At 33.8% G+C, this 23,451-nt stretch overlaps 1 protein-coding gene across 3 annotated transcripts; it reads right to left on the reverse strand.

The window, feature by feature from the left end:
- Positions 1-48: 48 nt before the first annotated feature.
- LOC110995198 (tubby-related protein 4) lies at positions 49-22,800 on the reverse strand. 3 transcript variants are annotated; one of them, XM_022262254.2, is made up of 15 exons: positions 22,448-22,800; positions 14,316-14,480; positions 12,184-12,366; positions 10,920-11,093; positions 9,410-9,671; positions 8,620-8,720; positions 7,724-7,948; positions 7,216-7,432; positions 6,794-6,952; positions 6,243-6,364; positions 4,303-5,971; positions 3,503-3,692; positions 3,030-3,180; positions 2,577-2,756; positions 49-1,970 (listed from the first exon to the last, which is right to left on the reverse strand). In XM_022262254.2, the coding sequence occupies exons 1-15, from the start codon at positions 22,541-22,543 to the stop codon at positions 1,854-1,856; spliced, it is 4,011 nt and encodes a 1,336-aa protein (XP_022117946.2). In that variant the 5' UTR covers positions 22,544-22,800; the 3' UTR covers positions 49-1,853. The 3 variants fall into 3 exon arrangements, with proteins under 3 accessions (XP_022117946.2, XP_045489737.1, XP_045489742.1); XM_045633781.1 differs by having other exon boundaries at positions 6,243-6,367; XM_045633786.1 differs by lacking the exons at positions 49-1,970; positions 2,577-2,756; positions 3,030-3,180 and having other exon boundaries at positions 3,583-5,971; positions 6,243-6,367.
- Between the last annotated feature and the right edge of the window lie 651 nt (positions 22,801-23,451).

A 23,451-nucleotide genomic window follows, 5' to 3' on the forward strand; every position in this document is an offset into this window, starting at 1 on the left:
ATAACAGCAAAAAAATTAACACATACGCTATGATAACCTAACAGATAAAGAAATTTATTTTATTTACAAAGTGCAGTCTTCAGAACAAGAAATAAACATTCCTAGAATACCTAAGTAACTAACAGGAGATATGTATTAAAAACATTTAAATATTAACATAATAAAATTACCATTGCACATTCAAAGATAATAAAATAATTAGCAATTAGGAATTTTTTTTTAACAATCCATAGCGGGAACTTTAACATATGTGCTGAAAATATTATTCTAGTGTTCAGTTGATTTAAAAAAAAATATCGTCTGTTAAGTTGAAATTTTTAAACTAGTTTTTGCTTTCCGTCAGACTCAGAAATATCTATAATCGTTTCTATTTAAAGTGCGAAGTTGACAGTTATGTATGAAATACCATGTTTCGTTATACGCTGTAGGAGTGCATACATACATACATAAGTTTTTTCTGTTTGCTATGTAGGTTTAAAATAGTTTACGCATAATATAAGTAATTTAAATATCTGCTACAATAATAATTGTTGTTATTTGTATGTAAAATTATTCGGAGTTTATAGTGCTTTTAAATCTTAGTATTGTCATAGTCCATGCCATAGATGGTGAGAATACATATTTTACATAATTAAACTTTTGGTAACGAAACGGAACATGGAATTGTTATTAATAAATTTGTACTCCTTACTTCTCCAAAAATGAAAAATAAGTAAAATCAATAATATGTCCTAGGCCTTGAGTACTAAAAAAGAACTTTATATAGAGAAAAATATCGCTGACTTATTAACAAAAACAAACTACTCTAATACTAAGGTAAACTATAGACAATTTTATTTTATTGGACTAGCTATTATCGTGTAAAAATATCTCGATAGTCTTATAAAAGTCCATCCCGGCTTCGTTACACTAATCCTTTCATGTACAAATTACAAATTGAATCAAGAACTTCAGTAAGTTAAAAGGAATTAAATTGACCTAAATAGCCGGAAATCTTGTAATGGGATCTTTAGATTGAAACTATATATTATTACTAGATACTAACACGAAGGGTATACACACGACAACCACATAAAAAATGTAATAATAAAGCGGTTCCCACGCGCCTTCCCTCCATAACAATATGGCAGACTAAATTAACAAAAAACTAATTAACGTGCTGTCTGAAAAATTCATAATCTTCAACTACATTAATTAATTAACATGTAAATCTTGCACAATTAACATAAATTGCTATAACGCATAATATGACATTTACCTACACACAAATATTGGTAGGTATGTGGAAGTTGCGTAAAATGGAATAGTACAATATTTAACATACGTCTCATTTTACACAGTATCCAAGAACTAAAATAAAACGTTTGAGGGTAAATACAACTGTTTATATACAAATTAAGCTAACATTTAAATATGTTATTTAATTGGTGTGTATACTTAATATGTTACAGCACTTTATTACTATTTCAGTCCGTTCACGAAAGATTAAAATGGCATCAACCGTCTATATTGAGGGTTAATAAAGCTATCGGGTGTTTTACGTACATATTTTGTAATCTTGATTTTACGTACTGGAAGAATTAATATATAACCAATTCATATTTTTAAAGCAACCAGGATGGAACATGCCGCCTTAGAAATGTTAGATATATCGTTCTGTAAAATACCAGATAATAAGGTTAAACAAATAGATCGCTTATTATAAACACCAATTAGCAATAGCTCTTGATGCGCATTTAAATCTTACGTATAAAAACAATTTTAAGCATGATGAATCAGTTGTCGTGTTAAGCCCCACAGCGGTTGTAGAAACCATACGACCGAAGTCGTTTGCTGTAGGTTATGGCCAGTGCTCATTTGAGTCTTTGTGTCACATTTGCGAGCGCAACGGCGAATGCTTGTAATGCGGAAAACGGATATTGAAAGTCTAGGGTGTATGCGTTGCCGTCGATACGGCCAAATTGCATCACCTGTGGAGTAAATAATTTTTTTTGTGGAATATGTACATACACAGCACAGTACAGCATGATCACAGCTTTATGCTTTTAAGACACAAATATACTTACAATAATATTAACCTACATAGTGATAATAATAAAAAATAACTAACTAAAAAGAAATTTAAAGAGGTCCTTATGTCATATTTTATGCTGGCAGTATTTCCTCGCTGTGTGTGTGATACTTATGAATATTGAGTTAAGAAAAAAAAACCAGCTATACATAAATATAAAACAAATAAACACAAAAAAATGAGTCAATATTTTGTTATTAGATAGTTACTAATAGCTGGACAAATCCTAAATTAAATAAACTAAAACTGCGGACTTCTCTAAGGTAATATTTTGATTTACCATTAACACCTTAAGCTATTACACAAGGATCTGTTGAAACAATTTTTTAAAATATATAAAAACGGTTTTTAAAAAATAGCCCACCACGCAACATTTTACGCTTTTTAATGCCATTTTTGAATAGTCTGTGGTCTACTAAAAAAATATATAAATGCATTACAGATTAACCTACATCATGTTTGTATTCGCCTGTGCTTTTTCACTTTTTAATCTTTGAAATCTCACCTGTTTCCCATGGTATTCAATTTGGAAGTTCTTAGCGGATTCCTGTGTGACTCTGCCACCAAAATCTAGTTGGTACACTTGGCTATTCTCATTCCACATTGGCGCCTTATTATGCATCACTAACTGACGACGTGCGCCGCGGTCAGTAGATGTGGGAATGTTGCCACCTGCACGCTTTATCTATAATTTGTAGGTTACAATAAAAAATAAATTAATGCCTTCGTAACGATAGGGAATAGACGAGTATTGCGATTGCGGAAGAGTTGTTGCAACTGCCACAGGACAAGACGCTTCATGAGACTGACGGCTAACCAGTAATAGACGGTAGCAAAAGAAGAGGAATAAAAAAAAATTAAAAAGCATACAAGGTATACTTGTTTATCACTCTGAACTATAAGTCTCTTGGGAAGGATGCGGTCTTTCAGATAAAGTTATTCAAATTATGTAACAAACCTTATTTCTTAATTGTGCTTTTTGGAAACTCTCTAAATCTCTGAAGTTCTTGCTGTTGATTTCATTGTAACCGTTTGGTACCTCGTCGTCAGAACTCTCTGATAGTTTCTTGTTCCGCCTGCGATTTAGTAACGGTGAATTCAAAAGCTGTCTGAAACGCAATTGAAATAATTATGTTAGGTACGTAATAACGGCATTGTCAACATATCACGATTTTAATAAAGAAAAGGGCAAAGGCGCCGGGGGCTCACTTGATGTTAATTTTTACCGCCGCCCATGGACACACTGCCACAAGACGCCGAGACTGCCGCTATTAGCGGCCTTTATTTGTACGCTCTTTTCTTAAACGAATTTTGTGTCATTGTTGCCTTGTTGTTACTGACCATTGTTTGAAAACAAGTTCGAATATATTACACCTATGTCATAATATTTATTCTTTGCGGTTTGGAATATATGTACCATATATGCATTACCTTATAGGAGAAGCAGACGAATATCTATGTCTGCGTTGCCTTGGAGCGGGCGATGCAGCGGAAGCGGGCACAGGGGCACGCGCGGGGCGAGGTGAAGTAGGGGCGGAGCTGCTCTCACGCACCACGCCTGAACTGGTGCTTCGCCCGCCGCGGGACGCCAAAAGTCGCAGCGCTAATTGTTCTAAGGAACCTGTCAAAGATTATAAAATTTGCAATCGCCTTCATAGAAATGAAAAAGGTTTTAATAAACGTGTTCCCATCCCTTTAGCTAACTAGGACAACCCACGAGGGTTACAAAAACTGGCATGGTAGAGGTTTTGTCACCAAAGAGAGATTGAGTCAAACTTTCTTCTATTTATTAACTATATTCGCATGATTCTAGTAAATCAGATATAAATTATCATTCACTACTTAACAAGTACATACACTACCACTATCATACGGACTTAGTAATATTGCTTTTTGGTAATGAAAGAAAAGCGGAAATTGCTTTCTTTGTACTATACAGAGAAAACATTTTCCGTTTTTCTTTTTTGCTTTATGTGATTGTTTGAGAGCAAGGGCAGCAAATGAAAGCCTTGTCAGCTAAATTCTAATTTGTGCTTTACATGCCGTTGCGTTTGGAGCGCACAATGCAGGATAACCTACACTAATTCGTGCAAATCTTGTCGTCATTTAAGTGATTACCTACTTTTTGCGTTTTAGCATAAACCTGTACGTGCGTCTAGCTGGTGGTCTCAGTATGGACCACATCTCCCCCGAAGAAGTAATTAGCGGGTGAGAAAGCATCTACTACTAACTATAATACTTGCTGTAATCGGAGTCACTGTCGGTAAGCGGTGGCGGAGCGGGCGGCGCAACGGGCGTAGCACGCGTACTACACGCCACGCACACATATGTATCCGTTTCAACATCTCTCTTATCATACGGAGACACGAGCCTACACACTGTGCACACCGGGTAGTCCCTTCGCGACCTTCGTCCCTTCCCTTCCTCCGTACTTGTTCCGCTATTGTCTTCACTATTACACCGGCTCGAATGCGATTCCTCTACCTTTGAATTCAAATCGCTCTTTTTCTTGCCCTTATCGGCGGTAATTGATAACTCACTGGAGTCCAAGCTTCGTGATTTCCCGCATTTTTTCAAAGTCATTTTTGTTGTTTCAACAGCCTTCATGTCGTTCTTAAAGTATCTTCTCGGTCTTCTGTGCCGTTTGTTGTTAACAAGTATGAGGCGGCGAGGCGGTTCTCCTCTTAAGGCAGATAGGCTAACCTGAGCATGGAGAACTTGTGGGTCAACTAAGTCTAAGTAGCCGACACTACAACTTCGTGTCATAGTATCGTACATTGGAACATTTGCACAGACAGGACTAATGGGAACAACTGTGGTGGTCCTTTGAACTCTTCTCTCTTCTCTTGGCTTTTCCGTAATATTATTAATGGTCGTATCCACTGGCGTCTCCTCGTCAATGTATTTCAGATCTTCTCCTTTCTGCAAATTCTTCAAAGTCTCATTTCTCTTACACATCGCATCTGGATGGACTTCATGCTCAAAATTCTTATTACATAGCGATTTTAATATTCTAGTGTTCATTTCAAACGATGCCGATTCGCCTCTACTGCAAATGTTTTTCCGTATTTTAGATAGACAATTATCTGTCACGTGGTTATCACATTTCTTAATAGTTACTTGTCTGCTAGGTTCTAAGCTTAGGTTTAAATTAAAACTTTGGTGTTCATTATTAGACAAATTTCCTTTAAGAGATACGCTGTCACCTCTGACACTATAGTCAGTTCTACCGCCATAGAAATCTCCTCTTCCGCCGCATGTAACCGCCTGAGGGGAAGGTCTTTCAAAAATAATATCGGTTGGAGCTACCGCGTTTTTGGGAGACTGTAGAGTAGGGACAGAACTTTCACATCTTAGAGGAGATATAGCGTGTCTGTTTGGCAAGGTTGTAGGGTTATTCACTCTTCTTTCGGTAGCTTGAGGCGCGTGCCTTATAGACGTTGCATAAATGTTTTCTGGTACATTATTCATAGCATCACTCGTATCAATGAAAGGAAATTCTTCATAGGATTCTGCCCTAGCTATTGCCGGGTTCGGCGTGTTATTGTTGGACGAATCCGCTTGCGTTATTGTCGGGTTTCCAGTTCGTTCGGTAAGAATTGAAGGGTTGAACTTTCTCCTTATATTATTATTCGAATGGGTAGGTGAATTATTGTCACTAGATTGAAACACATCTTCCTCGTCCTCGGAGAATATGTTGGGGTTGAAATTAGGGTCGGGTCCAACAGGATAGTCATCCCTTAGTTCCGTAATCGTCAAAGTCATTTGCCGCGGCTGCAAATGTAATAGAGAAGTTTTGTAAGTGACTTGTCCTAGATTTGCGGGAACGTTTTTAGCGAGGCCGTGCATTTTAAACTTTGTCCCCCAAATATTCGATGTAACCTCCACTAATCGAACATCCTGCAATAAAAAAATATCATTTATTTGTCTAAGTTCGCTTCAAGTATTTAATATTTACTACGAACATCAAAACAACATTTCAATTTAATTTTTAGTGTGGTAAGTCCGTAAAAGTCACTTGTTTTACATAAGTATTTAATTTAGGTTCGTGTTAAAGTCATTGAAAAACATAGCGTTGAGCCACCTGATGGTCAAGATTGATATGATGAATACTTTAATTGCTACCTTCTAGAAATATTCGCAACTTTATTCAAATTATTATAATACCTACCTCTGGCAATGAATCGATGTAGGCAAGTTCATCTGGAGTTTCGTCTTTATCAGTTGAATTCCGAGATTTGCGTCGTTCACGTGCACGACGCCGTCGCTGCAAGCGTGGTGATCCCGAACAACCTGCTATTCCATTATATATGTTTAATAAGATAAGAATTTACAATAAAAAAATGTGAGCCGTCACGGGACGCCTGGCAGATGTGAAACATCGACATTATTTTGTAAAAGTAATATGCAGAAAAGAACAAACTGTGATAGGAACTAAATATGTTATAATGATAAAATAAAATATTACGATTTTTTTCCAGATAACGATGACTATTTGTTGAATAAACATTATTTTCATTAAATATTTTTAATGTGAAATTTACTACTGCATTTAGACTGTATATCATATAGCGTGGCGACGCGTCTGCACGGCATGCGTCGCCACGCCAGAAATCGGTTTTACGCACGGCTATAGATGTTTCACATCAAAAATCTGAGCCTATACTCATGAACTGTATACGGCTATGTGATATTAACTTAAGGTTCGAGAACTTAACTTACCCTCTTCCCTTTCGGTATCAGACGAACAAGAGTCCTCTTGCGAGAGTCTTGCACGGCGAGTGCGGGGCGTGTTAGGCGCGCGGGGGGAGGGCGCGCTACCACTTGATGAACTACCCGCACTACTACTACTTGATTCGCGAGTTACTGGTATGGTACCCTCTGCAAAAGAGTAAACATATTCTTCCTAAGCATTAGAGTATCGTTAAATTATACCTCTCCATGTAACTTATTTTATTATTAATTTTAAATTGAAAGGAAACGCTGAAGTAAAATAAAAAATGATATATCTGTTTTCACGTTTCATTTTATGATTTCTTTCTTGTCCTTCAATAAGACAGTTGTTAAGTTATTACTAAAATTACTATAAAACATATCAAATTTGTTAATAGTATGTATTTTTGTCATTGTTACTCAAAACTCACCTTCAGCTTGCGGATCAAAAATAACAAACTCCGGTCTAATCTTGCTTGTTCGTCGCCCTTTTAGTAAAGGCACCAATCCGCCTAAATGTTCCAAATACAAAGTGTATGCTCCAGCCTCTTCATCATCATGTCTCAACATAGTGCAATGTAGTCGACCACCAGCCGATGGCGGCCGTGATACAAAACGACGTAACTCACTTGTTTCTGGCACGTTACACTAAGCAAAGATAATAAAAAGATATCAAAGAGATTCCTTGGCAGATTTTGTTAAATAAAAAAAAATTGTGTTGGTTAATAGTCGATTTTTATTAAACATTTTTAATACGTAGCAAGCCGAGAATATTAAAGACATTAGAGATATTTTTTATACTAGCTTCAATTCAAAAAAACATATTGTAATTATTATACATTACTTCAATAATAAAATACATATAGAAATCCCCAAAAAGTAGAATGGTAAAAAGAAAAATAACTAAAATATACCTCGCCAAAATTAATAAAATGTTACCCGAATAGTGTGCGCGAAGAGGCTAGCCAATGCGGGTTGAAGTCTCGGGGGTAATGGGAGTTTTGCAGCCAGTCTGGGATGCCTCAAAGCTGCAGCGGCACGAACTCTTGCAAGGAGTTGAAGCGGTGCCACAACTCTCCAGACCCGCGCGGTGCAAACCGCTCCCCCCGCACTTACGAATAGACGCCGCGCTGCATGACCCCATGTTAGCGATGTCACTCGCGCCTTAGAAATTTCATGCGATTAAATTCGTTTACTGAATTGTTTTGTGTAAAACAATATTTTGATTATGTTTTATTATTAATTCATTTTCTTTTTATACATTTTTAATTATTATTATTAGACTATATGTGTTTGTAGGAAATAATAAATTCATTAATAAATGTTGTGTATATTATAACATTTTGTGAGGTTGTATTTTATTCAGGGTCCCAAACACGAATGTAATAAAAGAAAGTCCACATCTCAGAAGTGAAATTAATTATTACTTAGGTAAAAGCCCCAATAGATGATCATGTATCTGTATCACATAATTCCAGAGAGCTCGCGATGATAGCATTTAATAATTGGTACTATTTAAAAGTTTAACATTTATACCAGTACTTTCCACCCCACTATTGCACTTGTAATAAATAAACTCGCTTCAATTACAGAGAGAAATGTAAAATACATAATTTACTTAGGACGCAGTGAACACAATAACATTCCCGGATCTCTCCCGTGGGACTAAAGACATTAACTACGCCTGCTTTAGTGACCATTTTTCTTCGCATTTGCCTTTACAACAACCCCCGGATATAACTACCCAATAATGTTCTTAAAGCCCTATTATAGGCACTATAAAGTTCTCTACACATAAACGATAGTACGTTTTATCATTATTTTTGTGTAATTACCTGTGTGTATGGTATAGGCACTGTGTAGATAAGAGTCCCTGTGTCTGAGTAGAACTTTAGAATATTTTTGAAAGGCGGTGTGTCCTCTGCTTCGCCGCATTCTGTTATAAAAAAAGAGATACCCGTTAATAGCATATAGCTGCATTTGATTCGATTATATTTTTTCTTTCGAATAATAGGATAATACTGTTTGTTGGTAGAAATGTTCCGGTTTGATAAAATTGAATTAACCAAATCCTTAAAAATGTTTCCTAATAAATATACCCATAAGTTTTAGGTTATAATTACAAAGTAAAAGTTCTGAAACCTCATCGTAAAACAGGTATTACATTAGGTAATAAAATTCTTTACAATATACAAGCATATAAAATGGATGCAATGTATACTAGAAATAATAGAATCGATCGTAAAGACTGTAACGTCGTAAATTGTATGAGATTTTCAAGCGAACCTTCTATTCATGAAATAAGTGCCCATAAATCAAACTAACCTAATTTAAGCCTCTTTGTAACTGAAAAATCAATTAATAAAGGTGATCTTTCTTAGTGCTTTTTGGTATAGTTTCAGTGTATAGTTAGGATTGCATTTTTTTTTCAAATTTTAAATTTTAAAAATCTTTTAAATTAACATGAATTGTCCTTGTTGTTGTGTCAAACTACTGTCAAACTGTAACTGTATAAAATGTATACGTAGTTTTACTCTTAATGTCGCGTACATTGTCATTTAATATTTTAATAAAAAAATCAATTCATATTTACACAATAGCAACAAACAATTAACTTCCTCTTACCAGGTACCAGGGTTCCAGCGACGGCCAACAGCTCTCTCGAATTAGCCCATTCCATAGCCAGCGTATTGCCCCTTAATCCTGTGCCTATCCGAATAGTGCTTACATCATCATGTCCCCGCATTAAAACAATGTCTCCACTACCAAGAGCTACAGCTAGAACATGACCCCCGTTAGTTTCAGTTGTCTCCTCCCCTTCTTCCATTTTAAACTTCTCACAAGACCACGCCATGGAAGTGATCCCACCTTCAGCGACCAGTTGCACCTATGGAAAAGATTTTACTATCAACGAATCGAGATATCAATCGAATATGGGAACAGCGCAATTAATTCACACATAGTTTAAGTCTAGTATTCATTTATTTTCGTAAGCCCCGTCTCATCTCCATCGAACAAGCAAAAAAGCTGGGGCGGCCGCAGAGCCGGCGAAAAAAAAAAACGGCTCAAAAATAAAAGTTTCTTCCAACTTCGTTCACTTTGGAGTAGAGTACTCTTGGGTCGTAGGGTTCAAGTGCACAGGCGCTGATTAAAGATGATTCTAGTTGCCACTTCCAAATGGTAGTTTCGTTTGGAGAAGAATGGGCAAAAAACTCCACGCTTACTCTTTTAAAATAGGATTTACAATATTTGTATACAGCAGTTAAATAATAAAATGTGACGACAATGTACTCCTAGAATAAAACTAATTACACTTTACTTACATCTTGTATTTACTGTTGTAAATTTAAGATGTAAATCCTACAAGATGTAAAATTACCGTAGATGATGAAGATGGCATGAATACATAACAACATGTTAAAATTTTAATCCCGCGAATCTGCTGTCAAAAGATGTTTTCGTTGTTAATAAATGCGCGCTTCAAAAGACCACTTAACACCTTCTTGAAGAAAAGCAGTGTTATTTTTAGCGTGCACTGCATATTATGAGTAGGAAATCTCAGAAACATTGTTTAGTCGAATATTGTTCGAAAAGTAGGTTTCGTTTGCGTCGTAAGCAAAGTTTTTGCTAACATCGTTTTGAAATTCTGAAGCTAACTTAGTGACTTACGACAAAAATTAAGTAGAAAATATGATGAATCTAAAATTTTCTCCGTACCGTACAAATGATATTAAAAATACATGTCTATATTTAAAAGATATCAAATAGCTTTTTAATTATTTTAAAAACTGGTGTAAGTTAAAATCTTAAGATAGGTTATTGGCACAGTTGAACTGTCATTTCTATACAACAGTCTATCCACATACACCGATCCGACCTACCATGGATAGCTTACGGTGACAGATGGCTATTACAATCCGTCGATTGGTTATTGGCACACTTTTATCAATATTTGGATTAAATGTCTGTCCCGGATGGTCAAAAATGGATTGAGACAGGTTTATTATTGGGTTTGGGCGACTAATGTAAAATCTATAGTTGCAATATTTGTAAATATGATCATAATGTTTCTACGTAGTAATATAGTTGCTACATTGATTTGCATTGAATTAAATAACATGCTACACAATATTACCTGCGAAACCATTGCTCCATGAACATCCATGACGACAAGCTGCGCAGAGGCGGTGCCCAAATAAACCTGGCTATCATCAGGTGTCCAGCATCCACAAGTGATCCTTGCATCCAACGATAACATGGATGACCAGTACCGCTGGCCCGCCACGGAACCCACCAGGACAAAACCATCCTAAAAAGTTTGTAGGCTTCATGAGCTTAGCTCGTGGTGAAATAATCTTTTTATTATTAAGTAATTAACACAATTCAAATCTATATTGTACCTTTAAAAAAATATTTACAGTAGTCGTTGGTCAGCAAGCCTTAATGTCGAGTAATGAAATACTTTCGCATTCATATGGAATAGGATAATTTTTATTTTGCAGAAATTCGAAGACAAAGTCTGAATAGCAAAATGTTTAACGTATAAAACTATTATAGAGCATTTCCTCTTGAGCCTGATCATTATGTCAAAGTTCAGTCAGTCGAGCTTCAGAGCCAAACCTTTTAGTAAATTAAGAATGACACATTTCTCGTGTCGCGACGCGTGGAAAATTAAACATGAATATTTTAGAGAGAGGAAAGTAAATATGAATATTTTATACTCTTGAGATCGTATGTGTGTGGGCGTTGCGAAAAGGCAGTACATATTTTATTTGTATTTAATCTATAATTCTCTCAGGTTATAGTGGTTGTCGCTCCCAATTTCCATTTAATATAACAAAAATTGTTATACCATTTTCTTTTTTTATTTACTTTACGGAAATTGTATACGAAACAACCAAATAGGTACTTATGTTTTACAGCATTAATATTTCGCCAGTTTTATTTTTTTAAACATATAAATCTATGCTTTAAAAGACTTCTACGATTTTAGAATCAAGATTTCTGATACTTTTTAACAAAATGTTACTTTTTATTAGGTTTAAGCTTTAAAAAATCTAATGAAAGCCACTAATTAAAAATAATTTCAGGATCCCGCCAAAACATATTTCAAGATGGCGTCAAGCCATCCATTACAGACACGTTATACCTGGTTTTTACGTGAATAAATAAATTTTAAGTATTTAAAGCACAATTTAGATGAAAGTTTTTCCTGTGAAACCAACTTGAAATAATGTATTATTATTATTTAACTTATATTACAATTAAACAGAGTTAGAATCATGATTTATTAAAAAAGCTATCTTCCGCAAGGAACTAGTAAGCCAAAACAATCAGCTACGGCGGAAATATCCGATTATGTCCCAAGAAACGGAGAGTTTAAAAAATAAAACACATACCTGGTAACAGATAAGTGCCATCCGGCCATCATGTGACCAAGAGAAGTGGGTGACGGGTGTACTCCTGTCATTGATCAGCTCGATACTCCACCGGCCTTCATACTTGATCCATACAAAGATAACTCCGGAACTATCGCATGACGCCAACTTTTGATAGGGTTCGTTCCATTTCACCAGTATAACCTGAACAATAAAAATAATAGTGCTAAAACGAAAATGGGATTATTCGAAACCAATGGTGCTTTGATTTATAATATTAAAACCAAATATTCTTTACAATTAACAAGTCTATTGATTCGAAGTTGTGAGCAGTATGTTATGGAGCAAGCTGTAAGGTATAACCAAACAATAGAGGTAAATTAAAATATAATCTCTTCAAAAGTTATTCAAATTATTCATAAAAAGTTTTGTAAAAAAAAACAATAAAATAAACAAGCCGTACAAGTATGAAAACATCCAAGTAATAATTTAAAAGCCCATTTCTGAATGCTCTATTAAAATAAACTCGAGCAATATCTCTTAAATAAAGTCTCTATTTATTATTTAACGAAACGAGAACGCTAAAGGCGCTTTCAAGCACGAAAATCTCCAATAAAGCTTTTATCAATGATCATTAATTAAGTTTGAAAGACGATCTAGGTGCCATTGGCAGTTAGTATCATCCATTTTTCACTCAATTATTTTTAATTAATGAGCTACAAAAAGATTCACATCAGATACTGAAGCCTATTTTATAATGTACTGCGTGTGTCATGTCTCCTACATTGAAAAGCAGAGCGGATAAATCGATATTTACTATCTAAAGGTAATAAAATAATTTGATTTCATTTAAAATACACATATAAAATTAGTCCAAAACAAACAACGATTTCCCCTAAATATTTTTGCTGTATTTTGTTAGCTTAGTTTTTGTAACTTATTTTATTTAACCACAAAAATCAAGAATTTATTAAATGAAACTTTTTTGGTAGTTAAAATTACACAGAATACGAACATTCTTACGAACATCGAGTCTGTTATTAAGAAATTTACTCAAGAATAACAAATGAAAACATAAATTAAGATAACAATAACCAATATCTAACCTTGAAACATAATAGCCAAATATATAAAATTAAAAGGAGACCCTTTAGGCAAGGTTCCGAATAAACTGGCAGAGTTCCCCCTAACCTAAATCTGTTATTGCCTGTTACTGAACAAAACCATATATTGGCGACGTTCATTTCCTCACCTCATCAAATCACATCACATAACGCTTCGTCAAAGCCAAATGTAATGAAAAATGTAGTGTGGACTATGTCAGCTCACTCGGAAACATTGTATTGGAAACTTTACTACCCATATTATCAGGATAAAACAAGCGGCTGTAAGTTTTATGCTTGGTAAGCACTAATAATATTGTTGTAAGTAGGTTTTCTCTTTTGAATTGTATATACTTTTTAATATACGATATATTAGGTCGTTACATGTGGCATTGATTTAATATTTATTTTTTTGACGTTCATAAGTGTACATTGTTACCTACATGTATAAATCAATTTTGAATTGAATCGAATTGAATTTGAATTGAAATATTGTATGGGGGAAGATAAAAAATATTTTTATATATTTAATTAATCTTATAGGTAGTTCATTAAACCCTTTACTAAAAAATAAATAAATAATAAATACAATAAATAAATATAAAACAACGGATGGGAATCAATGAAATCTTTGATGGTGGTTTCGACTGCCCCTTTGGAGTTGATATCTTTACCTAGCGAGAAATTATCCAAATTTCGAAAAAAATGATAATCTGTTGGACATTCCAATTGCTGTCTGTTGTGCAGAGTGTCTAGCGTTGTCGTGAAGCAGCAGAGGCCTAGAGCGATTGACCAACCTTGGTTGTTTGGGGGCCTAGCATTTCCATAATGGTTTGCAGTTGCTGATATTAATATTTAAATACTTATTAAGAAGTAGTCAGTGAAAAGCATCTAAATCCAATAAGTGTAATATCTTTTCGTAATTTTCATTTACATATGTGACAATTCATTTATTCTCTAGTCACCTCTTCGAAAAAACTCATATACCAAATCCCTCTAAGAAATATGTATTCAATTAACCATACCCGGCCATATTTATATAACACTTACATCCGATCTATGTCCTCGTAGATTGTAATTCGTTCGCAAAGGTAACTCGTGGGGTCGTCTCGCATGTGATGACGTAAATGTTACCCCCACAACGCCGCGCACATTGCCAGTCGCCAGCCACCCTTCTTGGTAGTAGTTGTTTCGATTCAGCTTCCAGCCTTCCTCCTGAAAAGTAATAGCTATGTATATTTACATACAACGAAACTTACGTGTAAGTTATTTTGGACAACTTTACTGTATTGTTTAGATATTATGTATAATATTTTTTTCAATTTTTCCCAATTTAAAATAAAATAAAAAATAAATCAGTGGCATTACAACCTTTTTAGGTTTGGGCCTCAGATTACTGAACCTGTTTTATGATCATTTTTCAATCTGATAGCCAAGTAGATGACCAGCCTCCAGTGCCTGACACACGGCGTCGATTGTTTGAGTCTAAGGGCAAGGTCTATAGAGCGCACTTAGACTTAGTTCAAACTTTACTTACGAAAAACTTTGCTTAGTGTACACTAAAAATAGTTTTATATCTAAACTATGATTTAACATTAATAGACATTTTAACCGTGAGATTAAGTCATTAATATTAACATGTCGGTTTCCGCACGCTGTTTTCCTTCACCGTTGAAGAGTTAAGTGTTAAATGTTAAATGCGCATATAGTTATGGAGTTTTACCTCGGGATGAGAGTCATACTGTGTGAAAGGCCAACACGCTTCTCTTTCGAAATTTACTACGTTTAAACTTTTTGTATTAAACACAAAAGCTTTGGCGTTAAATTAATGTAATAAATTAGCTGCACAACCGAGTTCACGAAGCTTACAAATAAAGCTCTTTCGCCTTATTAATGTATTAAAGCACAGTGGACCGACAACGAACGAATATTAAATTTACTTTAATCACTAATAGCATCTAAGAATTATTACTATTAATTAATCTACCTGCACTGTTGTTAAAAAATATTTAGGTTAGCGAATCAATTTAACTGGGAGATTTTTTATGTAAGAGGTAAACAATCACGAGGCTCATCGGATGTTAAATGATACTGAAGGCTAGCGTTTCTAGCCTTTTAAGAATTCGTACGCTCTTTTGAAGGACCTTAAGTCGGATTGGTTCGGAATTTCTTCAGTAGGGAGCTGGTTCCACATAGTGGGGATCGGCAAAAACTGCCTTAAGAAACTCAGCTGTGGACCGAATCTTTTAATATTTGCAGAGCAACTAAAATATTTGTTTTATATTTTATAATAATTTGATAACCCGATGTATAAAACAAAACTACCTTTTATAAGGTAGGATACACTAAGTGAATGTAATTCTTTGAGAAATAAAGTCTATATATCAGGTGATGGATTACACTTCATATGAAGTAATGGAGCATGTCCTAACGGATGTTTGTACGGAGATGGAAGCGCGATTGCCTATTAACCAAACATTGAGTTAAATTCCCGCCTTCGCCGCTTATCCGAATTACGTGCACATATACAGTTAACGTAATTGCCGAATTGGCTGGATAAACTTTGTTGATATAGATACTAAATGAAGGATAAAAATATTATTTTCGTTGAAGGAAATGAAATAGATCTAAACATAAATGTAATTAATTAGCTTTTAGTTCTTTTTATTTTAGATGAAGTTTGGTAATTGTATAATAATTGTTTAGTTTGACTTGTTATTATTTTTATTGATTTGGTTATGCACTCCTTTTACCCTTAGTATTTCTCTATTTTCCCTTACTAGGATTGCCTGGAAGAGATCGATCGTTTGTGATAAAGCCCGTTGCATCTTTAATAATTTATGTTACTTGTTTTTATTTTAATGTAATGAAGTAGAAGTAAATGTCAACTTACTGGGGCATACATCCTTTAAAACGTTTTAACCAAAGGATTTGTATTTACAGTGTATAATAAAAGAAAAAATCTCACCAGAGCTTATCTGGTACACGCCACATTTAATTTCACGCTCGGCCGGTCATTCTTCGCTATACAAGCTAACACTGTTTTATCTTTAGCTAGGCAACAATAGCTATTAAAATCTTGGCTGTAGACGAAATAACGACGCATCTCCTCAGTTCTAGATCCGTAAAGAGCCTATACAAAGGTACCTTTGTAGGTAGACTATGCGTCAAGAGCGGTGACGCCCTAATCACAAGTATTTTTGAAAGTTTGCAGACAATTGCAACCAGTGTTGGAAAGTAGTTAGATATAGTTATATGTATCTACTACTTTCCAGTTAGTTCTACGCATACACCCAGCTTTTGAAATGTACTGAATTATACCATCGAGTTTTCATAGTTATAATTATTGTATATTTATTTTTACAGTAAATCCAAAGGATCACTTCTTAACGATAAGGTCGTCCTGCTACTTACGTACATAACATAGTAACATAAATTGTTATTCATATTTGACACTGAAACTCAGATTTGTCACAAAAATTAAAATGATGACGAAAACAAAGTTTATAAAATGCTTTTTAAACCATAATGAGCGCGCCACATCTGTCTGTCCGAACACAATTAACTCAAAAATTTCGGATCGGAATCTTTTTACCAATAGATTGCATGTTTGGGAAAGGGTTAGGTATATAAAGTTTACGTGGATTAACTGGAATATAACAACCATTTTACAAAAAAAAATACACGAAATGGATACGGGCAAAACTGCGAGAGTAATAACATAACTCTAAACTAGAGAGAACTAGAGGTTCAGGCAGCGATGGAATACCTTCAATTTTTGTACAAAAATGCTATAGACAACTCTCAAAACCTTTGACAAATATATTTAATCAGTCGCTTAATATATTTTGTAGTTTCCCATCCAAATGGAAAGAAACCCACATTGTTCCAATCCACAAAAAAGGATCTAGAAATAAAATAGAACATTATCGACCAATTTCGATTCTAAATTCATTTGGCAAATTATTTGAAAAATTAGTTAGTAAAACGTTAAGTCCCCTTATCCTAAGACAACTACCACAACAGCAGCATGGTTTTACGAAAAATCGGTCAACTGTCAGCAACCTGACTGTTTTTACCGAGTATATATTAAAGGGAATGGACGAAGGAGAACAAGTAGATGCTATTTATACGGACTTCGAAAAAGCTTTCGATCGGGTCGATCATGTCATTCTCCTCCATAAGTTATTAGCGCTAGGAATTCGTGGAGATCTATACAGGTGGATCAAATCATATGTAACCAATAGAAGGCAGGCGGTAGTCACGGGGGGGCATAAGAGCACATTTATAAATGTGACATCTGGTGTACCTCAAGGGTCCATACTGGGTCCGTTGTTATTCAACGCTTATCTATATGATATAAAAAGTTGTTTCAAGTATTCACAATTTCTCATGTTTGCAGACGACAAAAAAATATTTCTAAAAATTAAATCTATAGATAACTGTGTTCAGCTTCAGCAGGATCTGAGTAGATTGGAAAACTATTACAGAAAAAATAAACTTTCTTTGAATATTGGAAAATGTAGTAAAATTACTTTTACTCGCAAACATAAGAAAATACAATTTTGTTATAAATTAAGAGATACAACAATTAAAAAAGTGAATTTAGTTAGAGACTTGGGGATACTAATAGATGATAAAATGTGTTTCTCTAATCATATAGATAATATAACAGAAAAAGCATATAAACAACTTGGCTTTGTCAAACGTGTATGCAAATCTTTCAATAACATAAATTGTATAAAATGTCTATACTTTGCTTTTGTTAGGAGTACACTAGAATATGCAAGCACTGTTTGGTCCCCCAGTTACAAGAAATACATTGAAGCAATAGAAAACATTCAAAAAAAGTTCCTTAAGTTTTTAAGTTTTAAGGATTTCCAAAAGTTTAGTAGCTACTTGGATTCCTGCAAGTACTTTGGTATTGAATCCCTTGAATGTAGACGTAAACAATGCGACCTTATATTTTTACATGCTATTTGCAATGGTTTTATTGACTGCCCTGACTTGTTATCGCTTTTACTATTTAAGACCCCTTCATCACCCAATACAAGGCAAATCCAATTATTCGAGATTCCTCGTTCTAAGACCAACTATTTACGAAACTCGGTTATGTATCGCATACCTACAGATTACAACATAAATTACCAGCAAATCGATATATTTAATGTGACTAAAAAATTCTTAAAAAAATATTTTAAAAAATTCAGGTAACTTTTACCAATAATGGCTTTGTTTGTTGTTTCATGTTGAATATATGTTTTGATTTACCGATCTCGATTCTGTGCTTTGTAAAACTGTTATGTTATGTTTCTGTTTATATGTGTATTCCGTTTTGGCTTTTGTGTGTAATGTAATTGTTTGGTTATTGTTTAATGTATTAGCTGTAGGAATACTTAAATAAATAAAATAAAAATAAAATAAATAAAATAACTCATAGCAAATGAATTACAAATATAAACTACAACAAAGTCTTGTCACTGACTTCAAGTGATAGGGTTTCCATTAGCTTTGTATTAAGTTACAAGCAGAGTACAATATCCTTTATGTACGTAAGTCTTTTATATTTCACTCATGATTTTTTTTATAGATAAGTAGGGCATCAGCTGCCTTTGTACGATATTTCTTTTGGTAGTAGGCACTGAGCTTTCATCACGCAATTCTATCGGTAGATATGACGATGATTTTATTTCTGTACGTACAAGGTGTATAATCGTCGTAAATTATTTAAAATAGTTATTTAATATAGGTAAATGTTTTAAGAACTTTAGTTCTCATTACAATAATGTATTTTTTCTTCACATGAGGAACCTAATATACATATTAGGTTCCTAATGTGAATAAAAAATAAAATATAAAAAATTAAGAATTTGAGATAGGCTAAATTGGACAGAAAAGGTTATAAAACACTAGTTCGAGAAATGCTAAACAACAACTTTGCGAACATCGAAACGAAGTTATCGAACATTAGAAATCATGAAAAACTCATGAAACTTTCTCAGTATTAAGAGCAATATCGAGTATTAACCTCAAGTTACTATCTACCTATACGACTAGCTTTATCGAGGGAGTAATAAGAATTTTTAATAAAACTCCGCTTCAGACTGATTTATCCTGCCTCCATAAAATATTACGTTAGAACAGAGAATGTATTGGTTACGTACTTTTTCTTTCATACTTAAATAATACTGAGTCAATTAATATAGCTAATTACGACGGAGGTATATGTACATATATACATACGTATCGACGATATTTGTCCTACGTAACTTATGTATATTACGTATAACTTAGGTAATTAAGCACTACTTATTTATAACTTTTTACGTTTTTTAATAATTTTTTGTCTAAATATTATTTACAGGAAATTTTAGAAACATGTCTCTTGTTCAACGTTGTTTATTTCAAGTTTGTCTCTGTTTCTTTCATTACAATAATTTGTTCAATGCAATTGTAGTAGCCACGCATTAGACAATCCAGTCGCGATATGTTATACCGTTGTCAGTTTGTCTAACTTTGAACCTGTGAAGATACGACAAAAATCCACCGTGACCTGTCAACATCTGTGTGAGCAATCCCGTTGGTTTGTATTTGTTTAATTATTGAATAGGCCGAAACAACATTTGGAAGGAATGACTTATGGCGTATTCGATTTTAATACTTAATAAATTTCAATAGTGAAAATCTTTTACCGGGTTAATAACTGGGATTAAGATTTGAGATAAACTAAGCGCTTGGAAAAGATTTACAGGTGGGCGAATCGCCGAAAACCCACGCAATAAATGTATATCTACGAAAAAGCTTAGAATGTCCCGTTTCATATAAATGTATATACATTTTAACAGCACACATGATATTCATATTAAATTTTGAATTTTTTTATTAGAAATACCGTTTAATTGGAGTTTCGTTCAATTTAAACCAAACGTGGTTTTTAATTTTCAAAATGTTTCGTAACCTATTCACATTGATTTACTGCTATGTATACTTTGTGGTCGTTCTATTAAGAAATATATATTTTTAAGTGAGATTTTTAACGTTGAGATCACCTATTGAACGTAGTAAGTAGTAGTCAAAATAGATAATAGATTTGGGTTTGAGTTCATGACTCCTTATTTGATTGTAGACGTAAAATGGAGCATCTATTTACAAAAAAAGTTTCAATGAAAGCTGTAGAAACGTTAACACAACACATACTTTGTGCGTAGTTTTTAGACACACATTCTTTTCTCAAACTTTTTTATTAAATAATGTAAAAATCTTGTTTCAAAGTAATATCAAATCAATTATTTATTCCTAACGTAATTCTTTAAATTTTATAGTCGCGACAGAAATTTCAATTGAATATATTTATTTAAATACTTGTCATGTTTCAGCCGTCTGTTTGCAAATCAAATATGTTATCACGAGCTACGAAATCAGTGCAACCATTTGAATCTCATTATCGCGAGCATTCAATACAACTCATCTATTGCTTTAGCATAAACAAAGGACACAATGCATAAAATTACATATAAAACATAGCAATAGGATACAAAGGAATAGGAATTACATGTTAGGTTTTATTTATATTAATGTTATATTGAAGAAAGATATGTGTACGGTACTGTTTACTATTGGACAGATTTCACCCTTAGATTACTTAATTGTTCCTGACTAATATTGGTTATTTTTATTTTCTAAACATTTCTAAATATACAGAGTATAGAGATATCTGTGAAGATAAATTAGCTCACTTAATAACTCCAAAAGATTTATAATGGTTTTTAACGCTCGTTCAGCAGAACAAAATGTAGTCTGACATATACAATAGATGACATATGTATGATAAATAGGATGACAACTGCAAGAGAGGATTAAAAAGAAAACATATGACATCTAATATCCGAATAAGACTTGTAAACATTACAAATCCAATGATGTAATCGAATGTTATGATATACTAGTGTGTGTAGTATTTGCCTAGTAATGAGACTTTCTACACTAAGAACGTTCGTTCCTTGTTAATTCTACCACAATACAAAAATCAGTAATGGAGGAACCAATCAAGAAGCAACAGTCATGTCAAAATCCATGATGCATGTGTAATTGTGACGTTTATCTACTTAGGTTTTCTAAGCCTAAAAATTCATTCATCAATGATAATAATTAGACAAGCAAGTGCCTAGTGAAGTAGACACAGGAACATATTTACTGAAATTTAAACAATTATATAAGTACTGTTACTTAACATTTGCGTGTCACATAGGCCAATGTTTCAAGACACGACTTTAAAAATTAAGCGAGGAACAAAGCCAAGAATAGAAAATTTAATTGAATTGGGAGCATGTCCCTCTGAGGCGTCGTAACCCAGGCTTTTATTCAGGTTTTTTCGATACAATGAAAAGCGGTTATACGCTTGCAAATTGTTTTCAATTTTCGTCAATGGTAATGAGTGTTAAATGTAGTGTAATAATTGCATTCAATCAATGAACGCTTCTGCGTAATAATGAAAGTCTGTAATTTGAATTTAAACAGTCTGGGCTTTATTGAAATGCGGTTGGCGGAAAATTGTATCCGCAGAGACTTTTAAATATACGAAAATCATTTCAAATGCCCTCTTTGTAATGGAAAAAGCCATATGAAGTCTTAGAAAATCCTATTCACCCTTTGCTTTGATCTTTTCCCCTTAGGCTAGGCCTTTAGGATAACAGGATTGTGCTTCGGGAAATAGAAGCCAAAACCATCGGTGTACTCAGAGCGTGCCACTTTGACACCACAATACAGACTCCACGTAAAATGTATATTAATTATTTATGTATTATTGTTACATGTTAGAATAGTGTTTCAGACCTCAACAAATACACTAGTTAAATTGCAAAAAGCAATACAAAATACCTCAATTTTTGCTGCAAATATTTACCATTTAAATATTCTATTAACATTACTATTTTAAGCGTATGTTGCCTAGCAATCATCATTAACAATAATCAGCTAATGTCTTAGTAATTATTTTATTTAATTTGAGACGGTTTAATGTAAATATTTTATATCATAAATAATCAATAATTTAATCCAAACATGTCGAAGTTGTATTTTATTTAGATTAATTTCTGAATTCAGAATAGCTGCAGTCACGTGAAATCTACATCGTTAACACATTAACACTAACGACTCGTAATTACCAAGTAGGAAATACTCACCTCTGGCAGTTCATCAGGTACCTTTCCCATCCACGACAACGAGAGAATCGAGCAATCGCATTTAGCATTGACATTCCTCTCAAAATGTAGATGCATTATCACGTTTCCACACAACCTTGAGTCACTAAAACGCGCGCGACTTTTCCGAATATACACTTTTCATTTTAAGACATTATGTGCCTATTTGGTCTTCACAGGTATCGTTCCGTGTGAGAGGGTGACAAGGTCTGGCTCGCGAGGGCTGCACAGCGCAAGTATTGATTGTGAAGGGAGGCACCGCTACGACCTCTACAACGTAGTGAAAAACTCGGAAAACCCCGCGAAAATTGAAGATGGCGCTGGTTTGTTAGAATGAGAACGAAATTCAAGGTATTGGAATTTTAATTACATCAACATAACACGTATGCTATTTGTTATAGCTTCACTGAGATGAGTATTAATTGATGAAATGTGTTTTTAATATCCCGCCTAAACTCATTTATTTTTTGTCATTTAAAAGTAATTTAAGAACACTGTATAAAATTTCGACCTTGCAAAAACACTGAATATGAATCTACGTAAAAGTTTTTTTATTCAATACAATTTATAAATGTCATAGTAATTGCAGTTAATTATTAATAAATACTTGACTACATCCATTCCAGTCATTTAATTGGCCGAACTATTCCTAATTGTACTGGTAACATGATAAATGGTATGAATGTTTACAAATAAGGGTAATAAAAAACAGTGAGTATGATTTTAATGTGAGAAAATGGGAAAATATTTTTATACAAACGCGGAAACTCTAAAAAGCCCCGCGAAGTGCCATTCGTTGGCTTTTGTTTCAGCCTAATTGCATTTTAGCTCGCTAGCTTTGCGCCTTAATTATAACTTGCAATTTTATTTTAAAAATTAGTTTAAACCAAACATTTTGTTTTTAATTAATACAGAGTTGGTAAGATAATAAAGTAATCATTATTTATTATCTGTGGATATTCGTTAACATTGACTTGTAAATTTCT

This window comes from Pieris rapae, chromosome 2, assembly GCF_905147795.1.
Source record: "Pieris rapae chromosome 2, ilPieRapa1.1, whole genome shotgun sequence".
NCBI classification, from domain to species: domain Eukaryota; kingdom Metazoa; phylum Arthropoda; class Insecta; order Lepidoptera; family Pieridae; genus Pieris; species Pieris rapae.

Coding starts and splice junctions, on each gene's coding strand:
- LOC110995198 (XM_045633781.1), bottom strand. CDS start 22,543: ATGCATCTACATTTTGAGAGGAATGTCAATGCTAAATGCGATTGCTCG. Junction 9,672..10,919: donor ATGGAGCAATGGTTTCGCAG/GTAATATTGTGT, acceptor TCTTTTCCATAG/GTGCAACTGGTCGCTGAAGG. Junction 5,972..6,242: donor ACATCGATTCATTGCCAGAG/GTAGGTATTATA, acceptor TTTTTATTGCAG/GATGTTCGATTAGTGGAGGT.